Consider the following 24,388-nt stretch of genomic DNA (forward strand, 5'->3'; position numbering starts at 1 on the left):
TTAAAACAAATGTCAAATAGGTCTATGAATAAAAATGGCAGTTGAAAAGTTCAACTTGTACCTGTATTTAAATTACATTAGTTTATGTCAATTAATAAACCATGCAAATATCAAATATTTAATCATAGTAATAAAATCAATGTTACAAATACAAAATACATTGGGGAAATCATTGATTGAGTATCAATCTGAGAATGTTTATATCTATATCAACTTCAAGGCATAAAATGGAACTTTTTTAGTTATATTACTCTCAATAATTCAGCCTGAAAGGCAATTTATAAATTTGTATATGTATAATAGAACTTTTAAGTTTTAACTACTCTGGTTTACTCCAGACAGTTCAGCCTAAAAGACACTTTTATTGTTCAATTACTTTAAACAGTTCAGTCTATGTTTAAGGCAGTACATAAACAATGGAACTGTTATAGATGAATTACTCTCAACAGTTAAACCTGAAAGGCAATACTTGGATTATGAACATTTTGTTTAATAAACTACTCTCATCTTTTGTCAAACTCTGTATTAACACCAAAGTTGAATAACAGCCAAGAACTTTAAAAAAATATGTTGACATCCTAAAAATATTTCTATATAAATTTTATGAATCAGTTATTGTATTCAAAAGCAGAATGAACTCTATTAGCTTATTGCGACAAATCCACATACTTTTTTAAAAAATGTTCGTTCTCTAAACAGTTGAGCACAATCTTAATTATCAGGTTGATATTTAACTTTTCTGCGTTTCTGTGTTAAACTAAATTCCCTTAGATCAGGTTTAAAAGTTTAAATTCTCAAAGGTATGACTGGTAATGAGAAATATATTCACCAAAAACCAGTTGACATATATAAAACAACTATAGGTCATCATATGACTTCAACAATGAGCACAATCCATACCTAAAGTACGCTATACAAAGGCCCCTGGATAACAAAATATGTCTGTATCATCAGTTTGTTACTCATGACTCTCCAAATATTAAATTTCCACAACAGATGGGTATAGCATTACACAGTTTTATAAGTCAGACAATTACAAGAACAATAACAGACATACATCTGCATACTTAATGAGGAAAGACAGTTCTAAACTAATAAGAATTTACCTTTCTTTGGCTTCTTCCTCTTTAATCCTTGCTTGTCTTTCGTCTTCCCTCCTTTTTCTTATCTCTTCTCTCTCTTTTTCTTTTTGTTCCTTCATTCTTTTGAATGGATCTTCTGGTTTGTTAGCTGTTGTTGGAACCTGATTTTGCTTCCTTTTTTCATTTTCCAATGCTCTTCTTTCAGATTCGATCATTTTTTTCTGTTGACGTTTTGTCCGATCTCTATCCTCCTGAGCAGCTTTCATACGATCTTTGTCTAGTCTCATTGCTAGTTCGTCCTCCTTTGGATAATCATGACGTCTTCGCCCTTTTTCTTGTGGACGACCCTTATAAATGATATAGTCTCCTTCTTGGTCCCTATTACTTCCGTCACTACCTTCACCAAAACCACTATCTCTTTTATCAGCTTCACTATCCTTCAATGCTGCTTGTCGCTTCTTCCGTTGTTTTTCCAAATCCCTTAATAAGTTCCTGGCATATGGACTATCAGGGTAAAGCTCTTCTATAATATCTTGTATATCTCCTTCTGTTAAACTGTCATTTCCTACGCCTATGAAAACATCATCATCACGGAAAAAGTCTGAAATACCATGAACCTCTTTTCCTTTGACATTAAATAATTTCTTAAGCCTATTTGTTTTATATTTTGGACCAAAAGCCTCAGCAATATCAGACATTAATTGATCATACGACTGGACACTTCTTCGGTTTAAAAGTATTTTCACATTATTTCTGGGCCTGGGACCATTCCGTACAATTGTCACTACTTTTGGTTTTAGAGGCACATGCTCAGTAGTGTTTGACAGATAAGAGTTTTTAGTAGCATGACCAAAAGTTCCTCCCCATCTATTTTTGGTTGGTTGCTGTCCATGAAAATATCGTCCTGGATGAAAACCGTTGCTCCCAAACATGCCAGCACGGTGTCGGAAGCCCTGGGCATAACCAGCTTGTTCTGTTTCAAGATCATGTTGATGTGGACGTGCTATAGATAGAAAACAGAACCAAATGATTGCATGTAATTTTTAAATGATTTGTGGTGTTTAAAAGTATACTTAATGAATGCATGTACTTTACATATATTTATGGCATTTAAAATTGACCTTAATGTATGCACGTACTCTTTCTTTCGTATGACTTAAGGTATTTAAAAGTTACTTAAACCCTAAGACAACATTTTAAGTTACTTTCTAAATATCATCTTTCTTCATAGAATAAATATCTTGAATAAAATCTTCAGCAATATAATCCTACTATAATATATACTGTATTTATTTTATATATAAGTCGATACACTGAAAACATACACTTGTCCTTATTGTAGAAACAGTCATTAAAACATTTCCCCTGGTTTTATAAAAAAAAATTAATCATCTTTTCAGGTAGTACTTAGGACTATAAATAAATGCCTGAAATAAAATGCATGTTTTATAGTAAACACAAATGAGATTTGATGACAATGTGAATAGAAAATTCTGCTTCTGGTACATTTAATGGCCACTTCCAATAGTGTTTCCAGTGTAGAATATACATGTATAAGTTTTACCCCATCTGTAAACAATGAAAGACACTACGGTGGATTATATTTAGGTAAATTCAGAATTATGTTCAAGTAGAGGAGTAATATCATCTTTTTCTGCAACCTATATAATATGGTAAAGTTCAATCAACTTTTCTTTTGCACTAAATTGGTATTAATTAAGCTAACATTAATTACTAAAATCAATGAGAAAGTTTTGTATCTTGATAGAGAAAACATATAAGTCATTGATACATGAAGTTAATTAAGAACTTCAATACATGTAACTGATAATTAACCATGGTCCAATTCAGGTAAAAAAGAACATCAGAAAGCCTTGAAATCATTCCAACCCTATTTTTTATTATCAATCATTATCAGACAATAAACAAAATTTGTCAATCACTAAGCAAGGAAAGGTTTGAGTTTATTACCAAACAGGTATTTACAATAGAGAGTAAACAGAAAAGTACGGTAAATATTTTCCTAAGTAAATATCAATACCAAATTATTTTCTTATTACCAACACTCCAATGTTTATACATTTATGAAATATATATATAACAGTGAAAGGTCATAAACCAATCATGTTAAGGGTCAAAATCAAGAAACTCAATACTGGAAGTTGGTCAAATAATCATTCAATTTAACAACAAATATTGGACTTCACTTAGTGTTAGTTTCATAAAATATTTTAACTATAGTACATGTATTGTAAATCATAATCAAGGTGTTATAGTGATTTCTGGTTGCATACTTTGGTTTACTATTGCTGTTTATATAAAAAGAAGATGTGAAATGATTGCCAATGAGATAATAACTCTCTGTAAGAGACCAAATGACACAGAAATTAACAGCTATACTGGTCACCATTCAGCCTTCAACAATGAGCAAAGCCCATACTGATAATTTCTGCTGCATAGTCAGCTATTTCTTTCACTTTTATAGTTTACTCTCCTAATGTTTAAGTATCATGTCCATTTTCATCATTTATTTCTCAGAACAAATCTCACATAAAAAGCTTTCACATCATTTGAATATATCATAATACATAAAAAAAGATACTAGAAATCACCAAAAATAGTGTCTACAAGGACAATACTGCAGACCATATGAACCACCAAAAACCAGTGTGGTGGGGTTAATCTAGTTTTACAAGTGAAAAAAAATATCATCACATGCCAATCTAAAATCATGTCATAAATCTTAACACACAATAAGAAACCTGCACTATGGGAAATAAAATAGAATCTTTATTAATTCTGAACAAAATAAAGGCAAAAAATTTACCCAATTTGCCTATCATAAACTTAATCTAGTTTTGAATTGAAACGAAATTGCAGACATATAATTTCATTTTCCCTTACATAGATTTTATCAGTATTTTTATATTAAACTAAAATAAATTGTTTTGCTTTTTTTGTTGCCATTATTACTTAAATTTAAGAAAAATCTTAAAGTGAGTCTCATTTTACTGTTAAACAAGCATATAAAATCATTTTATGATTTTTCAAAGATTATACTTCTAAACAATCTGTAAAATAAGGATACAATGGGAACCTTGATGTCCATTCGATTGAGGAAGTCAGTTTCAATTCAGGATTGAACACTGCAGAAGGATTTGATTACACAGATAAGGACCCACTTTCGGCAATCTACCCAACATCACAATACTATAAGCTGGTTTTGGACTTCATCTAACCCGTCCGAATATGGATTTGTTACATATCATTAAGGCTTAACTTAGTGTTCATCCTTAAAAAGGACTGTTTAGAAAAAGAAGGGAAACTTACCATTAAGCCTAACTTTAAGTCCAAGTATTGGAAATTCCAAAGATCTTGTAATATCCACCATTTTGGAACTATTATTTGTATAAATACATGTAGTATCCAAAACACACTATTATATCTGCCTCCATTTAAAAAGTTAATATATTTTACATGGCTTACGAAATCAAAACTTTCAATCTTTATTTTACTTGAATCATGAATCCAAAAACTGATATTCAAACCTTGACAAAAAAGAGTATCACTTGTCAAAAATCTTCACATGTTGCTTAAAATGACACCAGGATAAAAAATATTATGTTAAGTCTCATCTGACAATCAAACTTTTCTGATGTGACCTTTTATTTCAAAATGTTTAAATAACTTAAACAAAATTGATAACAAAGCACTGAAGATTTCCGATATACAAAGAATGTTTCTTTATATGAGAGATTACTATCGACAGCAGAAATCCATTTGTTAGCACTGTTCTAATGTAATGATTCAAGGAATATCACTTTAGTCCATTATCTTTCATGAATTATTAATTCTAATTATCACACTATCCAGTCCGGTGTGTGAATACATTTACATTGTGTCAATATAGAAAATCAAACAACAATTAACATTAGCTAACGTTATTTAACTTAGAACCAATTTATTTCACTATCCAATGAAATCTAACCGCCATTCATGCTTCCATTTTTAACAGTTTACTTTTTCCAATTACACAGTGTTTCTAATATTCTCTGCAAACAATCCAAAATCTCTAAAGGAGAAGACAATTCAGAATGTTTACAACATATTTAATAAGGAAAACAAATTATTACCATTATTTCCATTTGTTAGATGAATTAAATGGTTTTAAATTACTTATCAAATACAGCAATTCTAACTTGTTTCAAATCTCAAAATTTTACAAAGTTTTAAATCCTAATTTAAACAAATGCAACTTTCGAGTAAACATGGTAAAAAAGATTTTGAGACATGAGGCAACGTTTATCTGCCAATTAAAATGTTTGAAATGATACTTATAGGACTAGACATATTAAGCTATACTTTGTAATTACTCAGCTTACACTCAAGTCTCTTTTTTTCAAACCTCATGTATGATTATTAATTGACAGGGGAAATTTATAGGCAAAATTTTAAATGTCCCTATGGTGACCCCCTACATCACAATCAGTCCTTATATATGAGTTGAGTCTATATTTATTTAGAATTAAAATATTAAATGTCCATGATGTGCAAAAACTACCCTATTAAATCCTTGAGGTGATAAAATATATAAAATTAGATAGCAAAAATTTAAAGCACAGACAAAGGATTTCAATTTGAGATGTTAAGTAAATAACTTAGTATTTATTTAATTCTTTTAACTCTTTTTAATATTCGAACTAAAGTTCTCTACGTTGACATGCAGTCTTTTATACTCCATTTCTTTTCCAAAAGCTGTCATGATGGTGTGATATTCAAAATTAACACATGCAACAGTTAATTAAAAGGGGGTAGGTATTTAGGGGAGGTAACTTTGTTTGACAAAATAAATATTGTTGGTAAAAGTGTGGTTTGGATTGTTTTCACAAAATCCACTTCAATACAAAACTTAATTCATTATTCCTTTTTTTCCCCTAGTTTGTGACATACCAAGATATTTTTTAAAATTTTATGCAATACACAAGTAATCTGTTAAAACATTAATCCTGAGAAAAAATATTTTATGAAACATTCTTGGTATATTCTTAAGCTGAGTAGCACATGCAAAAAAATCAAACAAATCTTAAGCTTAAATTTCTTAAATCTCATTCTAATTCAACTGTTAAACATTTCTTTCTACAAATATGTTGCTATAATTTTGCTTTTCAGCTGTTATCAATGTGACTGGCTCCAGCATGGTCAAAGCTGACCTGAAACCTTGGGGTTTGACGCCCAAAATGTTCAAAACCTTACTTGAAATGCTAACTTAATAGAATAGAGAATTGAAACAGGGAATGTGTCAAAGAGACAACAACCTGACCAAATAGCAGAAAACAGCCCAACTGTTACAAACTCTACTTCTCTGCAGTAAAAAACTAATCTTTTCAAACTGGTAAAGACAATCTAAACTTTTCTTGTTGAAAATGACTTTCCAATTACCTACACATACTTCTTGGAGACATGTTTTTGCCTGCCACCACCAAATATCAGTCATCAGTTTCAAAAATAGTTTTCTTAATGAAGCAAATATAGAAACACAAATTCAATGATTATGTGAGAGGATTTTATGATTGCTAAAGATAAGCCTATATGTTGTTCCACAGAAGAAATTCTGATAAATGAAGTAGAGTTACCTCCCATTATATAATGTTAAGGAGTGTTGTCAAAGTATGAATTATATTTCATAGGCACAAATCAAAGGAAGTGTGACATCTGAGAATTATAAGAACTACAACATGTCTTACTCTATAGTTTTATTGGCCATTTGGGTAACTTAGGATTTTAGATGTAGGGCCTTTTCCATGGCCTGTATTTGTTTTATTTAAAAAATCTTCACTAATTAAATTGATATTATGGTTTTATCATATCTTTTATCCATTTTCTGTCATATAATTTGGATTTAAATTAACTTGTGAAGATCAAACCATTTGAAGACGCTTTAGGAGTTATCTATCAGTACAGTCCTTAACAAATAGATTCCTACATGTGGAGATATTACCTATATTTTTTGTCAATATTTCAGTCTTAAATAAACATCAGTCAACACCAAAATCAATTTATATTCCAATATTAAATAAAGTTCATTAAAATTTTGGTATGGAAATCCTAAAATCTCATTAAGATCACAATCTGATGCACCTGCTATTACAATAAAAAGTGCTATTGAACTTAGAAAAATAAACTTTAAAAGTTTGTAACTTTATTTCATCCTTTTCATAATTGGATTTTGGAATGTTTCAGGTAAAAACACAACATTATATGTCAACACTTATATGATAAAAGACGTAAGAGAGGGGCAAAATATCCAAAAGGTATATTCAAATTCATAAGAGGACAACAAACTGGCATCATGCCATGGCAGAAAATGAAATACAACCAAAAGACAAACACCTGTCTGCAAGACACAATTAAAATAGTACTTAAAAGCACTGTTTACATTTGATTCAACAAACTAATTGTCTTTAACAATTATCTCAGCTTTAAACAGCAAAATGTGAAATAAATTGTATTTCTTACCATACTTGGTTATTATTAGATGAAAATCAAAAATATTTTCCTCGGTGCTATTATCTTTTTCAGTCATGTCATCCTTACTGATATAGAACAAGTGGACCAGTGGCTACTTCAAACATTGGGTATTTCCTGTTCATGAGAGATGGGCCTTTCAAGGGTATATTGAGATTATATAGAATAGTTTTCAAAATATAAATTTGCACACATTTTGGCTGTTGAATACTAATAAGATGATTAGCAACCTTGACTGTTGACTTTACATGAGGGTCTTGCTAGCTTGTAGAATGTTGGATGAGAAATGCATTCAAAGACCTGCAAAAACCTACAAACTTTAATATCTTTTCTGTAATCATAGTAATTTTTATATTAACAAATAATTTCCTACATGATACCCCCACCATTTTATCTAAAATCTTCACCAAAATCTGCAGTAACTTTTGATTTATAAAACATTTTTTCGAATTCACTGGCAGACATAGCGGTAAACTCAAAGGCAATGACCTGCCACCAATGATTACAATAACTTTTTATCTCTATTTTAATTTTGACACCTAACGATTTTCAAAATAATACAAGTTAGCTATAATTACCAATCCAGATCATTATGGGTAATTATTTTGTTAATGAGTTTTCCCCTTCAAAAATGAAACGAAAAAGAAACCTTAACAATTTGGTAATCAGTAACTTTTAAAGTTCTTATTTGGTAAATATACAATGAAATACTGTACTTTTACCTTAAGAATAGATAGTTTAGGTCTCTATGACCTTGTAAAGGTTTTAAATATGGGGGTTAGCTTTCATAAACCTTCCTACAGCATGATGCTGTTTTGATGGATGGCTGAGAGACCTGGTTAACATTGACTTAGCACTTGTCTGATGATGTTATTTTAAAATTGGTGACAATTCTGTTTGACATTTCACTCTTCAGTTCTTATGAAAACACAAATTTAAAACATGGCAAGCATGATCCTATAAACATGCTTGTCAAAACAGCATTCTGAAGACACCATCAATTCATGATAAAATGTTATATTTGGATTTCTTCATGAATGTTAAGGACACAAAATATTAAATACCACGAAAAATAAACACCAATCTGGCATTTGACCAACAGTTGATAGACTTATCTAACTCCTAAGATATGGAAAAGGTAAAGGAAGTTATAATATACTAATATTAGAATCAGATATTGACTGTCAAGAAAAAGGATTGTTTATTGATTGATTGATGTTTAATGCCACTTTCAGAACTCTTTACTACTGCATGGATGTCACTTCTTAGTGGTGGAGGACATCTTAATGTGCAGAGAATATAACAACTTTCAGCAGAAAAAATGGCTAATATCAGAGTATATATATATATAGTTTCCCTTGCCATGATCATGGTTTTCAACCCCAGTGCTAAAAGGCTAGTAATTACTGTAAATGAATTGGTAAAATACACACCAACTAAGGCAAAGAAGACTGGCATTTGACTATGTAAACAAAGAAGTCTGGCATTTGGTTGTGAAGACTAAGACGACAAACCAGACTGGCATTTGACTATGAAGACAAATTAGACTGGCGCTTGACTATGTAGACAAATGAGACTGGTATTTGACTGAGAGTTAAAGAAGACTGGTATTTGACTGAGAGTTGAAGAAAACTGGTATTTGACTGAGAGTTAAAGAAGACTGGCATTTGACTGAGAGTTAAAGAAGACTGGTATTAGACTGAGAGTTAAAGAAGACTGGCATTTGACTGAGAGTTTAAGAAGACTGGCATTTGACTGAGAGTTAAAGAAGACTGGTATTTGACTGAGAGTTTAAGAAGACTGGCATTTGACTGTAAAGCCAAGAAGACTGGTATTTGACTGTGAAGACAAAAAAGATTAGAATTTGAATGTGAAGACAAATAAGACTGGCACTTGAATGTGAAGACTAACCAAACTGACACTTGCAAATTGACACTTGACTGTGAAGACAAACCAGACTGGCATTTGACTATGAAGACAAAAGAGACTAAAATTTGACTGAAGACAAATGTATGATACCAGTACTGAAAGACCAAAAAGTGTTGTACAATGGAAACAAATTAAGAACATGTAAAACAAAATTGGCTTTTAAGTTCAAAACAACAAAGATTATCAAAGATTCCTAAAGCTGATAGTTTTTTTTTTATGTCAGACACTCCTATTTTTTACATGAGACTTGTGGTTTACACTTGATTCAAATAAGCAAAATGACGTAAGTTGAAGATTATTGAGGTCCTTCAGTTTCGAAGGTTCTTTAATCAAGAAGTGGCATATCCATATATTATACCACTGACTGACAACAAAGCCATACAGTAAGAAAATAAAGATTAATGTTTATTCATGGAATAAACATTATTTTCATCATTTGAATAAAACCTAGTATACATTAGAATATTATTATACTTACACATCAAAATGAATCAGCCTTACAGTAATTTATAATATTTCAATAGTGTTTGTATGTAGGACAATGTGTAATAAATTATTGTTTTTTTACAACTTTAAACAATGATTTATAAGCTTTATATTACTTCCAATATACTTTGGGACTTTTAACCCTTAAGCAAGTGCCTAGTTTGCCCCCCCCCCCCCCCCAAAAAAAAAAAGTACTTCTATCATCTTAAACATTTTGCTAGTACCTTGACTACTTCAAATCAGGTTCTTCCAGAGCTATAACTATTTAAGTTTTTGTATTACTGTATAGCGGGTTATTTTCATTGAATAAGGTATCTGAAATATTTTGGCGGTGGTTATTTTGACGGATTGAAAACTTTTATCAATACCTTTGCATGAACACTTTTAAATTGGCGGAATTTGTTTTGGCAATTTGTTTTATCCGCGAAAATAAGCGAAAATTAACACCTTGCAAAAATAACCCGCTATACGGTATAACTCTACTTCAGGACTGTCTTTTCAAAGACACGAGTATCTAATATAAAATTTCCAAAATTTCCAACAGTTGAAAAATATCAGAATGTTATCCAAAGAAAACAGGGTGGTTGTGGATTTAAAACACTGATTAAACCAAAATAGAATATTTGTTTTTGATAAAACTAAGAAAAACCTATTGAGACAACTGAAAAGAATGGTGTAATGTTTTAAAGTTAAAAGCCATTGGAATTTTAAAAAAATTGTAGTGTGTCTGCAGAATGCAGTGATTTCACAAACAGGTACTTCTAACAAAACAAGAATGACTGGAGTACTACTGTTCCATTAGCACTGATGTAAAATTATAAAATAATAAAAGACAAATCTTTTCTTACTATATCTGAAACGGTTTTCCATATACCCTCTGGGTTCCATATACCCAGCGGTCCATGAGTGTGACACTGGGTTCACCATTTTTTCCACCTCAAGGTTAGTTGTACCTATGAAATCATCCTTTATCTCACAAAGAAACAGTTATAAAACTTGTTATGGATTTACACTGTAATCCATGTCAGGTTTCTAGGGTAAATGCAGAGAAGTTCTGATAAAAACCAACGGCTTTAGTTCAATCTAATGTTCCTAATTTATCACAACATCGTTCCCCATACAAACAGTTACAATGTCATTGCATTTAAAACAAAGTCAAAAACAGGAGGCCAGTATAAAGGATTTTATTTCAATTCATTTATCTGATAATTGTCGGAAGCATTTAATCATTAATGTGAAATAGGGTTTTATAAAATGGTATATTGTTAAAAATCATCACAGTTTAATGGATATTGTGAGATCAAACCAACGCTCCTGTTCACACCTAATTTAAATAGTTTCTGCAAATGCTTCCATTCATCATATATGAGGAATAAATCTTTAATGAAAGACAAATATTACATAACATCTTAGTCCTGCATGCATATTTCCAAAGGAAAGAAATGTATTGCATAACTTATGGCCCTGCTTGATGTATATAAATCAAAGAGTATTTGACATCCAGTGTGGTCTACATACGGTTATAAGTATTATTCTCTGAACTTGCCTAACTTTAAAATTAGTCTTACTTAAAAGGCTGAAAAGCATGTAAAATTACACTTTCATCAGCAACTATCAGTCAAAAACTGAAGATTTTGGAATTTGATTTTGAAACAAAATACATGAGCAAACTTGAATGGTCTGAGAAAAAATAAAAGAAGGGAAATGTATCCATGTTCATTGCATGTGAAATTAATGTCAAAATAATTAAAAGTAAGAAATCAAAAAAAATAATTTAAATCTGCTGTTTTTTATTGCTTTTGAAATTAAATTGACTGACCTGAAAGGAAACATGTTCAATCCATAATGTTGCCACTGCTAAAAACATTTTTAAAACAATTTTATAGTCACTTCCATATACAACTGAATCCCAAATGCTCTCACCAGCCATGCAGGAATGATAATGATAAAGCATTAATTTCAGAAAGATTATATTCAATAAGAGATCTCTCACCAGATTTGGACCCCGAACCTCTGATTGAAAGTGGAGTATATCCTGCATTGTATGTCCAAGTATAAAATGTGCCATCTTTTTCCTTCAAAATTTCAACCATTTCAACATTGCACTTATATTTTATGTTTTTACAAACACAGTATTATAAAGTAGGCTTTTACTCTCCATACATATATTTTAAATGTAAATTTGTATTATGAAAAAGAACTATGTACTTTTTTTTTAATAAGAATTGGAATTTTATGAAAGAAAAATTAATAATAAGTGTTAAAATTACTTGGAGAGACATAATAGTACTAATAATAGTATATAGTGTACTTCCACGAAAAAAATATTCTTATTACTGAATATTTTGACAAAAGAGATGAAAGCTGAATAATTACTTTTTATAAATAATCTTACCTTGGATATCAAATTACACTTGTATGTTATTCATATATTCAATTATGAAGGAAAGAAGATTATGACTTGTTGACTCTCAAAAAAAGTCAAGCTTCAAGAATTTACATAGGGAGGAAAGAAATCATGACGTGTGTAAAAGAATCTCTTAAAGTCAAGAATGCAAGAATCAAACTAAATAACCCACAAAACAGCTTTAGCCAGTGGATGTTGAAGGGTTCAGACCCCAACCACCCCTTTTTTCAAAAACCCAAACGATTAAAAAGATGAGAATCAGATTGAAGTTATAAAAATCTGGACATCATGACCCCAAATGATACCTATTTGAACCATCTCATTAGCATTCAAATTAATTGGATTAAAATTTAATATTAACATGGACCACCTTCTTTTTTTTTTACGATCAATGCTTTTGAATGTAGACATATGGTTGGAACCCCCTTTTAAAAATTGCCTGGATCTGCCCCTGAGTGTATTATATTTCTGGCTCATTCTCATTTTTTGTAAAATAATAGGAGGCTCTAAGAGAAATGAAAATTGAAATGCACATGGAGCAATTCTGTCAAGGTTTCTTAGATTCCAATGTACATTTTCTACAGTATACTTATATGATATGAGGAAATATGTATTTTGCTTCTGATTTCAAAGTGACTTCCCATAATGCCCCTCTGTAGTTTATTTACGAGAGTTATCTCTTAACATTTCGACATTATGCAATTGCACACGTCAAACAATATTCAATTTAAACTTATTTATCCTTATTCAAAATTGTACAAAGAAATAAAACTGGGCACATAAACACGTACATAACACAATCATTTAAATCAATAGTGGTTTATTCTGTTGACGTCCAAACATGATAGTAACTAATCCACCATAGAAAGACCATTGTTTCAATAAAAAGTCTTTTAAAACTTGTCACCAAACTTCATGCATTTATTAATCTTGGACAATACTATACTAATCAACCTCATCTTTCATTATTTTATAGACCTACAATGCACCAATTTTGGAATCTGACCAAATAAAATATTTTGGAATGCCAAGCTACTCCCATATGATACCTTTTACAATTAACAGAAAAGGTTTGGTTATACATGAAACACAATCTAAAATTAACTGTTAAATGTAACATAATATGTTTACAAATATTTTCTGATTTAAATGATAAATACAATTAAGGTACAGGTATTCCTATGAAAAGTAGGAAGTACCATATTAAAAACTACCATCTTGGCCCTGCATTTGTTAAAAACAAAAGAGAATAGTTATTAATCCTTTCAAAATTCTGTAAATTGTCTTGATAGATGGATAGAATGATAGTGTTTTTTGTCACATCCATTTAGAATCACCAACATGTTATAACTGACTATTAAAAAATTACCACTTTCCCTGTACTTTTTGGTAAAGTCAGAGAAAAGCAGCAGATTTCCCTACAAAGATATGTACAAGATTGATTGATTGGATAGTGTTTAATGCCTGGTCAGTTTTGATAGCTTCCATTACATAAATTTATATTAGTTTCAGATATTGAATTCACACCTTTCTCTTTGAACTTTTGAATGCTGTGTTTGATGTTCTTTTCACATGAACATTCTATGAAAATATTCCTAATGTGTTATCTTCAGTTCCTCATTTCTACCGGTAAATGTTACAGGTCATCAAAACAAAAACACAGTCCACTTTTGCCCCAACAGGTGTCACTTTTCTTACATAAACACAGGAAATTTTAAATAAAATAGGTCCAATTTTAATTTCTTAGTCTGGACAAAATTTAAAGACCGTTCTTATTATTGCCTTTACTACCATTTTACAACTTCTACCTATATTTGTTCATACAGTTATCCTTCACTTATCACATAGGATGTATTCATTGAAATTATTTTTCTAAGCACTGTGACTGTGACAATAAAAAAGGTTTAAGAAAAACATCAATTAATATTTTGTCTAGAAGTGAACATTATTAAAATAACTGCATAGTCATGAATGTATCCAATTTCAATTAATTTAAAAAATGTTATGCTTTGAATTTATTTTTAAATAGCAAAATAAATCAGCAGTATTGTTCAAAGGTAAACAAAAATTTAATTCTGTGTGCAGCTCTACAGATTTCCTTGAGGCAGTTAGAGTTATCTCCCATTAGACATAATTTAGAAGAAGGAATATGCATTTAGATATTTTATTCTAAACTCAAGAAGTGAAAAACTGTTGATTTTAGAATTTAATTTTAGTTCAATGAAACTTGTGCAACATCTAACTTCAAATTTTAAAATGTAACTAGACATCTTTCTTATTGCCAAGACAATTGTGTTTTTGACCAAGCTGACAAGGTCCATAATATTGTGTTGCATGTAAATCACATTCTATAAACTCCTTGATAAAGGAATTAGGGTTTATCAAATAACTTGGATTATTGTTATCTTACTAAATTTTCCTTTCATTTTACTGACTGATTATTTCCTTTCTCAGCACCGTAGAGTGATCTGAAAAATGATCGCTAGAAACTAAGGGTGCACATGCCTGTTGTCAATGAAATTAACAACGTCGTCATAGGTAAAATAGCAATAAACAGATTAACTGTCTGACAGCCAGTAGTCCTTTTGCACCAATTACTGTTTTTCAGGGGTATCATTTGCGCCAAATTTTGTTTTCCAAATGTATCAATTGCGCCAATATTCGAAACTCATTTGCGCCAATTTACCTGTTCTTATTTTAGGCTTAAAAAGTATCACTATATAAAAAAGAAGATGTGGTATGATTGCCAATGAGACAACTATCCACAAAAGACCAAAATGACACAGAAATTAACAACTATAGGTCACCGTACGGCCTTCAACAATGAGCAAAGCCCATACCGCATAGTCAGCTATAAAAGGCCCCGATAAGACAATGTAAAACAATCCAAACGAGAAAACTAACGGCCTTATTTATGTAAAAAACAATGAAAAAAAAACAAATATGTAACACATAAACAAACGACAACCACTGAATTACAGGCTCCTGACTTAAGACAGGCACATACATAAATATTGTGGCAGGGTTAAACATGTTAGCGGGATCCCAACCCTCCCCTAACCTGGGACAGTGGTATAACAGTACAACATCAGAACGAACTATAAAAATCAGTTGAAAAAGGCTTAACTCATCAGATGGACAAAAATACAAGTGGACATGGCCCGGTACTTATACATCCTGACACAAAAAGACATAATGAACAGATCTGAGAGTACTCACAGTTATCTGACAGCTAGTTCAAAGCCACAAACAACTAATAAAAAAATCATGCAACTAAGACTAAACTATCTATCCGTACACATCCAACATCCAATGGATTTAGTGTAAAGACGTCATTAACAGCCAGAGAAAAACATGACTTTGTGTAATGCCAAGTTACAGGTATCGACAGATTGTAGATCCATGAATATGTATATGCATATAACATACTAGTAATATTTAGTTAGCTTTTAATTTACTGATAACAAAATCAATATTGATACCAATAAAAACAATATTCAATGATCTTATTACAGTGTTGAATAGGTAACCTTTTAGAATAAGTTTATTTAAAGGATGTTGGAGATATTTCACCATGAAAATGAGCATCTGGAGAGAAATGACTTGTAATGCATTAGACAGTCCATGTACAGAGAAAGAAGAAAACTTATTGCTTTGCTGAATATTTATTACAGGATATGCCAAAAGAGAAGAAAATAGAAGCTTTGGTGGTTATGTTTTAGCCTCATATGTTGATGACACAGTGCTTTGTTCCCACCATCCGTATAGGCTGAAACTATCTACCGCTCTGTTTGGGATCCATACTTACAACAAGACATAGATAGCATTGAAAAAGTTAAGGAGGGCTGGGCGGTGTTTTACCAATAAATACCGAAACACCTCAAGCGTTGGTAACATGTTACAACATCTTGAATGGCACAGTCTCTCTGACAGAAGAAAAGACTCTACATTGGTAATGCTTTACAAAATTGAACACGAAAAGGTTGCAATACCTAAAAATAATAAATTAATTCCACAAAAAAGACAAACAAGACATTCTAATTCGAACAACTTCCGAATTCCATCCTGCAAAACACAGCACAGAAAAGAATCCTATTTTCCAAGAACTATTACCGACTGGAACAAACTACCAAATAACATTGTAAATTGCACTTCAGTAGACTCTGTCAAATCTTCAATTTCAAAGCATCAATATTAACTCAATTATAACATCTTATTATACAAAACATTTTATTACTTAATTTTTCATATTTTTTTTTTTAAAATGTACATTTTTCAATCTATGTCTTGTTGTAATTTTCCTCCTGTGACATAATCTTTAATTTGTTGAAGGCGGTCACTATATGGTAGAATAGAGTAGAACACGTACCATTAATGGAGCAGAAGCATTCCACAGGAATTATTATGAACTGGGGGAAGAAAATCATTTTTCTTCTAATTGGCGCAATCGTATGTTTTATTTTTGGCGCAAATGATACCATGTAATTTTAAAACAGGTGGCGCAAACGTAGCATTGGAGAAAAAAAAGTTGTAGCGCAAAAGGACGCATTTTTGGCGCAAACGGATCTCTCCCGTCTGACATTGGTCATCTAAACTGATAATCTATAATTCTCAAAAAATATTTACTACTGATGAGGAATTGGATCCTTCTCGACTGTAATGAATATTCAAATTACATATATGTCCCTAGTTACAATGTTTTATTGCGCTATGAAAACTAAAAACAAAATAAATGTGGGGTGAATATAAATAAGACTTTTCCTTTTTTACTACATATTCTTCACTATATCTATCCAAACTTACTCGTGTTATGAAGTTCCTGAGACTTATATTGTTGATTTTATTTTACATGTGGCTCATGGCAAATTGTCCTTTATAAGAATAAATATTTTTTTGTTGAATTGTTAGTAAAAAATAAGAATAAAAACATGAAAGTACCTAAAATTAGACAGCTTATCTAAATTCAATATAATGAGTAATAACTTCCCCTATATCAATATTAGCATTAAAAGAATCAAGGTATCAATGGATATTATATTTGTATTTTTCTATTAGTTAAAGAAGCTATGTTCATGTTCTTAAAACTACAAAGTATATAAAAGCTTCAAAGCAAAAAATTCAGTTTTCTTTTCTTTTATGGAAAAGAAACAGCAATGTCACAAGTAACATTTAACTTCAATGATGGACAAATATAATATCAATAGATAAAATACAATGACGGATGTCAATACAATCAATATTCAAAAATACGGTTGATTGAATTGCAAGGACATGACAGAAGACACGTAACCTACACTTTTTCAAATAAGTCACAGAAAGATTACACTTCAAAAGGAAATATGGAACTATATATAAACATTTCCATGTACAAATAGATGAAGACTTGATGTAAATGAGAAAATGCCACTGCTACTGACACAAGTTTTACATCTATGATCTATGTGTACCATGCATGCGCCATACTTACGTTTTCTGCACCAAATATATTTTCTTGCTGTATTTGGAGGATCAGGTTCAATTTCTACCAATTTGATGGTTTTGTTCCGCCATTTGTCACTTGTTTTACTTTTTTCTTGTTGAATTAATTGAACTTTTGAATTAAGTCTTTCGTAAGATATTCTGACGGGATCAACATATGTATTGTCATCAAACAACCACTCTGGTTTGGCAAACATAGACATAGTCCCTTCTCCTTGATTCAAATTCACAAACTTTCTAAATAATTCTTATAACAATCCAACTTATGAGTTAGCTCCCCTTCAACAAATATCAACTTTAAGCATACTGATTGGCAAAACAATTTTGTTTAGTGAAAAGTAATCTCCCTTAGTACACAACACCCTGTCATTAATAGATATCAAAATGTTGACTTTTACCGAGATGTCATCCAGAGTTATCACAATATTTATTTCAATCTGAAAACCCATCCACAATATCTAAAATATTCCTCTAATTCAAATCTCTAAAAGTCCGAAAAGTTTGTTGTTACAGAATGTCCCTACTAACTCCAACTTAATTCATCAATTTCAAAAATTCAAAAATGAATAAGCCATTTGCACACAAAAAGAGGAAAAGCTCGAGAGTTAACATCATAAAAGAGATTTGTTGTTAGGGAAGCTCCTACATCATATTTGATAGAAATACTTTAACTGGCACAACCCACTACTTCACTTTGACAAATTCATAACAATATAAAATACATTAAATTTATGCAAACCTATCTTTCTCCTTGCATGCTTCAGGACATGGAGACAAAAACCTGGACTGAAGAATTCATCATCAGTGCTTCGAACCTTTTGTGAATTATAAAACTGACTGAGAAAATTGAGTCATTAATGTATTTTAAACTGCTTTTATTATTGTCAATGACCCCTCGGTTATTGTAGTTATGATACTACCAATGAAATAAAGCTAAATATTTTGTTAAACCTATCATAAATTCTCCAACCATTAAATGTCAGGCAAAAAACATAAAATGGTTTGAAAATTTCATGAGATTTTTCTGTAACTACATTTAGGTCAAAAGAAATTAGATCACTAAGACCACCTTAAAGTTTTATATATATATAATTTAATCTTCTGAAGGTCTAAAATGTTCTTAACGATGTATCTAGCCAATTCAGACACAAATCTATCTACACAAATTTGAAATTAGTTATTATCCAACAGACTGACATTCTAACAAAGTCATATAATTGTAAAATTTAGAACTGTATTAACCCTTTCCCCCCATAATGACGCCTTTTGATGCCACCCCCTTTACTCCATGACGCCGTTCGACGCCTGTGTAGTGCCTCAGTTGGAAAGTATTACCTAGGATAAAACTTCATCAGACTTTAAAAAAAATGTATCTAATATAAAAAGGATATTCATGAGAACATCTGACTGGAATTTCATTGATGAAAAATTTGTTTTCGCAATGCATTAATACTTTAAACCTGATGATTATTTTTCATTGAAAAAATACTATGCGAATCAAGTATGTAAAAAAAAAAATTCCATGGAGGAAAGGGTTTACTCTTACTGTCAATTTATACCATCTCCTTAAAACCTAAATCCTCCTTAAACAACCCAACAGAATTACTTTAGAAATGTAACCCAATAATATAACGGTTTTATGGGTGGTATTTTTTTTAATTTATTTTATTCATCTACTTTGAAAACAGGTTGCATTATGTACTTTGTCAAGAGATCATTGAGACCCTGTTTTCAGTAGTGACAACAACACCCTTTTACATACATGTATACTTCCAGCAGTAAAGATCAACAGAAACCACATTTACTGATGCAACTGTGGAATCAGCAGGAATTTAGGGTAAATATTTACCTTTATGTTTTACATTTTATTCTACATTGCACATTACAATAATTCAAAATTGTAATAGTTGTAGGTAAAACCTAATTAACAAGAATGTGTCCATAGTACACGGATGCCCCACTTGCACTATCATTTTCTATGTTCAGTGGACCGTGAAATTGGGATCAAAACTTTAATTTGGAATTAGAATTAGAAAGATCATATCATAGGGAACATGTGTACTAAGTTTCAAGTTGATGTAACTTTAACTTCATCAAAAACTACCTTGACCAAAAACTTTAACCTGAACTTTGCACTATCATTTTCTTATGTTCAATGGACCATGAAATTGGGGTCAAAACTATAATTTGGCATTAATATTAGAAAGATCATATCGTGGGGAACATGTGTACTAAGTTTCAAGTTGATTGGACTTCAACTTCATCAAAAACTACCTTGACCAAAAACTTTAACCTGAAGCGAACGGACGCACGGACGGACGAACGGAGGCATAGACCAGAAAACATAATGCCCCTCTACTATCGTAGGTGGGGCATAAAAAGTAGCAGTTGATTATTGATATAACTTTTACTATTAGCCAAAATACATCGTCTAATTTAAGTAGTATTTCAATTCTTTTAATCTTTCTTTTAAACTTTTCAACCTTTTTAATTTTTCACATATCTGCTAAAAGTTACTTCTGTGTTGACACATCAGTCTTTCAATTAAACGAAGGCAAAGTTGAAATACTTATACACACTTTGGTGATATCCCATAACGATTCAAAATTTGACAACATGGAAGCTTTATTTACACTATTCTTCTGATTTACAAAATGTGGCAGAGCAAATTACAGCTTTATCCATTCTATTATTGATAGAATGCAATGAAAATAATTGAACAAGAGAAAATTGATACATTATATTGTTAATCTTTGTAATAAAGTAGCTAAATATAGATCCAAAATCAATTTCATTCTATTTTTGGTGTGCTTTCACAAAAGATTATATGTTTATTCTTTTCCTACAACATTCTTGATGATCATGTCTTGTAACTTTCTCCAATAATTTTCTAGATACATATTCAGTTTATAGAAATAGCATCTGACAAGCTCTGCTGAATTTGTAAGTGCATTTCACCTTTAACTTTGCCATTTGCCATTTATGTCCATTTATTATTTGCTAGTTCAATACAAGGTTTAAAAAAAAAGTTTACTTATATACTAATAAACATGGCAAAATAGTATAATTTTATGTTTACATTTTCAGAAAATCTTGACACCCCTAACAAATAATTCAAACATTTATCATTTATCAAAGTTTTGGAAATTTATCCATTAATTTGACATTTATACATTAATTCTTTCTAATAATTATAATTTACAGTAGATTTACAATAGGTATTCTAACATATATAGTTGACGTCACAAAATTTCCGTTATTCATAAGGATTGACAATAAATTACAGGATATACATCGATTACTCACCAAAAAAAATCTACTCTGATGAGAAATGTATTAGAGAGTTAAATTACATTCCCATTCATACATTTGGAACTTATTTACTTTTTGATCAATATATAATACAACTGAAATGGTAAATTGACATTAAAACTTCTTTACAAACATTGGAAGTTGACGTACAGCCAGATTTAATCAAACCTTGATTCCTTCAACTATATATAATAAATGTCTTCATTATAAGGGATACAATTTCTTATAAAAGTCTTTAAATTTATTGTTAGGCAATACTTTAGACTTAGATATCTTTTTCCTTTATGAAAAAGTCTTAATTTGGTTTACATTTGATTCTTTTCATACATAACTTTTTATCTAGCTTTATAATAGTTCCTTCAAAAGGTAAACTTTAGAAAAAACAGTGAATTTTACTGTTTTTGCTTTTTATGTTGTTGAGCACGCACTTTATTGGAAAAAGTATGTTAAAAGCTGATGACTTAGCCACATTTAGTGTTCCATGAAACACATTCTAATCCAATTTCAACTATTATGCAGAACTTCTGGGATTTTTTATGGCAAACCCACATTCAATGTAAGTTTAGACAAGTAGTATCAGGTCCTTTAACTTTGAGGAGGTCCTTGATTTGATCAAATAGATGCTTTTTTTTTCATAATTAAAAATGTATCTGAGGTACAGTAGGTAAAGGTAAAGCATGTTATTGATAGTGTCTTAATATAACAAGAATGTGTCCATAGTAAACGGTTGCCCAACTTCCACTATCATTTTCTATGTTCAGTGGACCAAGAAATTGGGGTAAAAACTCTAATTTGGCCCTAATAGTAGAAAGATCATATCATAGGGAACATGGGTGCAAAGTTACAAGTTGATTCATCAGCAAGAGTGCACACGCTAAAATGTCTCGCCTTCTTTACTAATCATTGATATTATGTTGATAGTCCTATATATAAAGCTTTATTACAACTGTTACATAAACTCAACATTAACCAAGAAAATTAAAAATTGATCAATGAACCATGAAAATGAGATTCAAGGTCAGATGAACCATGCCAGGCAAACATGTATATCTAACAATTCTTCCATACAACAAATATAGATGACCTGAACAATGATCCGTGAAAATGAGGTTAAGTTCAAATAAAACCTGTGACTGACATATAGATCATAAAATATTTCCATACACCAAATATAGTTGACCTATTGCATATACTGAGGATTCCTTTATTTTGTGGATACCAATTTTCGTGGTTAGAGGAAAACTTGCATATTCGTGGATATTTGATTTCGTGGTTTTGATAAAGTCTGCATACATTTCTTTAGAAAATTTGCAATTCATTGAACATTTAAATTTGTGGTTCCCCTGTACCCACAAAATCCACAAAAATTGGTATCCAACAAATATAAATGAATCCACAGTATCGTATTAGAAAAATAGAACAAAACTCAAAAACTCAACTTTCACCACTGAACCATGAAAATGAGGTCAAGGTCAGATGACAACCGTCAGTTAGGCATGTACACCTCACAAACATTCCATACACCAAATATAGTAGATTTATTGCATACAGTATAAGAAAAACAGACTAAAACACAACCAGGTGCTCCGCAGGGCGCAGCTTTATACGACCCCAGTGGTGGAACCCTGAACAGTTGGGGCAAATTTGGTCACAATATTCAAGCTTGATACTGTCTGAATTTTGATTGTGATCAAATTTTTGACATAATATAGGTTTTTGCCACAAAATTAATGTGGTTCAAGATCTAACACATCTATTGCACAATACTGTGCAATTGAATATTTCTTATTGAAACTTTTCAAAATTTGAAATTTGAAAAATGTTGAAAAAAAAAAAAAAATCCCTTAAAAAAATGGTAAACTGAGATCCCCCCCCTTGGAACAATAACCCTTAAACTCAATCCAATGCTTTCCTTTGTAATATTGAACCTTGTAGTATGATTTCAGAGAGATCCATACACTTAAACACAAGTTATTGTCATGATTGTTTGGAAACTAGAAACATGCTTCTTTTTGGCCCTTTTTTGGCCCTTAATTCCTACATATTTTGGGCAATTAACCCAAAACTTAATCCCAGCCTCCCCTTTGTTATATAGTACATTGTGGTACAATTTCAGAGAGATCCATGCAATTACACACAAGGTATTGTCTGAAAACTAGAAAAATGCTTGTTTTGGCCCCTTTTTGACCCTTAATTCCTAAACTTTGGCCCCATAACCCCTTAAATGAATCCAAACCTTCTACTTGTGATTTTAAACATTGCAGTATACTTTCAGAGCAATTGAAATACTGGTAAACAAAGTTATTATCCTGAAACTAGAAAATGCTTGTTTTGGCCCCTTTTGGGCCCCTAATTCCTAAACGTTTCGGACCATCATCCCCAAAATAAATCCCAACCTTCCTTTTGTGGTATTGAACCTTCTGAAAAAATTTCATTAAGATCTATTCACTTAAACTAAAGTTATTATCCGAAAACCAAAGTGTCTTCGGACGACGACGACGCAGACGACGCTGACGACGACATCATACCATTATACGAACCCAAAATTTTTTTGGGGTCGTATAAAAACTTAACTTAATATAACCACTGAACCATGAAAATGAGGTCAAGGTCAGATGATACCTGCCAGTTGGACATGTACACCTTACAGTCCTTCCATACACCGAATATACTAGACCTATTGCTTATAGTATCTGAGATATGGACTTGACCACCAAAACTTAACCTTGTTCACCTTTCCATGAAATGAGGTCGAGGTCAAGTGAAAACTGTCCGAAGGGCATGAGGACCTTGCAAGGTACACACATACCAAATTCAGTTATCTTATAATAAGAGAGAATTTAAAAAAACATTACAAAAATTCTTAACTTTTTTTCCAAGTAGTCACTGAACCATGAAAATGAGGTCAAGAACATTGGACATGTGACTGACAGGAAGATCGTAACATGAGGCATCTATATATAAAGTATGAAGCATCCAGGCCTTCCACCTTCTAAAATATAAAGCTTTTAGGAAGTTAGCTAACGCCGCCGCCACTGCCGGATCACTATCCTTATGTCGAGCTTTCTACAACAAAAAACTACCTTGACCAAAAACTTTAACCTGAAGAGGGACAGCAGGACAGACAAACAGACAAAACAGGCAGATAAACAAACAAACAAACATACGC

The 24,388-nt window shown here is 31.2% G+C and overlaps 1 protein-coding gene across 8 annotated transcripts in view; it reads right to left on the reverse strand.

Moving 5' to 3' along the window:
- Positions 1-24,388, reverse strand: part of LOC143064371 (serine/threonine-protein kinase DCLK3-like) — a 70,239-nt gene that overhangs the window by 12,458 nt on the left and 33,393 nt on the right. For 5 of the 8 annotated variants that reach the window (XM_076237148.1, XM_076237147.1, XM_076237146.1 and 2 more), the window contains one exon: positions 1,107-2,085. In XM_076237148.1, the coding sequence (XP_076093263.1) occupies positions 1,107-2,085 (979 nt within the window). Of the gene's footprint in view, positions 1-1,106; positions 2,086-4,412; positions 4,941-7,598; positions 7,695-10,870; positions 11,155-24,388 lie in introns of those variants that run through there. The other 3 variants (XM_076237149.1, XM_076237150.1, XM_076237151.1) reach the window with 3 other exon arrangements.

Source organism: Mytilus galloprovincialis, chromosome 2 (assembly GCF_965363235.1).
Source record: "Mytilus galloprovincialis chromosome 2, xbMytGall1.hap1.1, whole genome shotgun sequence".
NCBI classification, from domain to species: domain Eukaryota; kingdom Metazoa; phylum Mollusca; class Bivalvia; order Mytilida; family Mytilidae; genus Mytilus; species Mytilus galloprovincialis.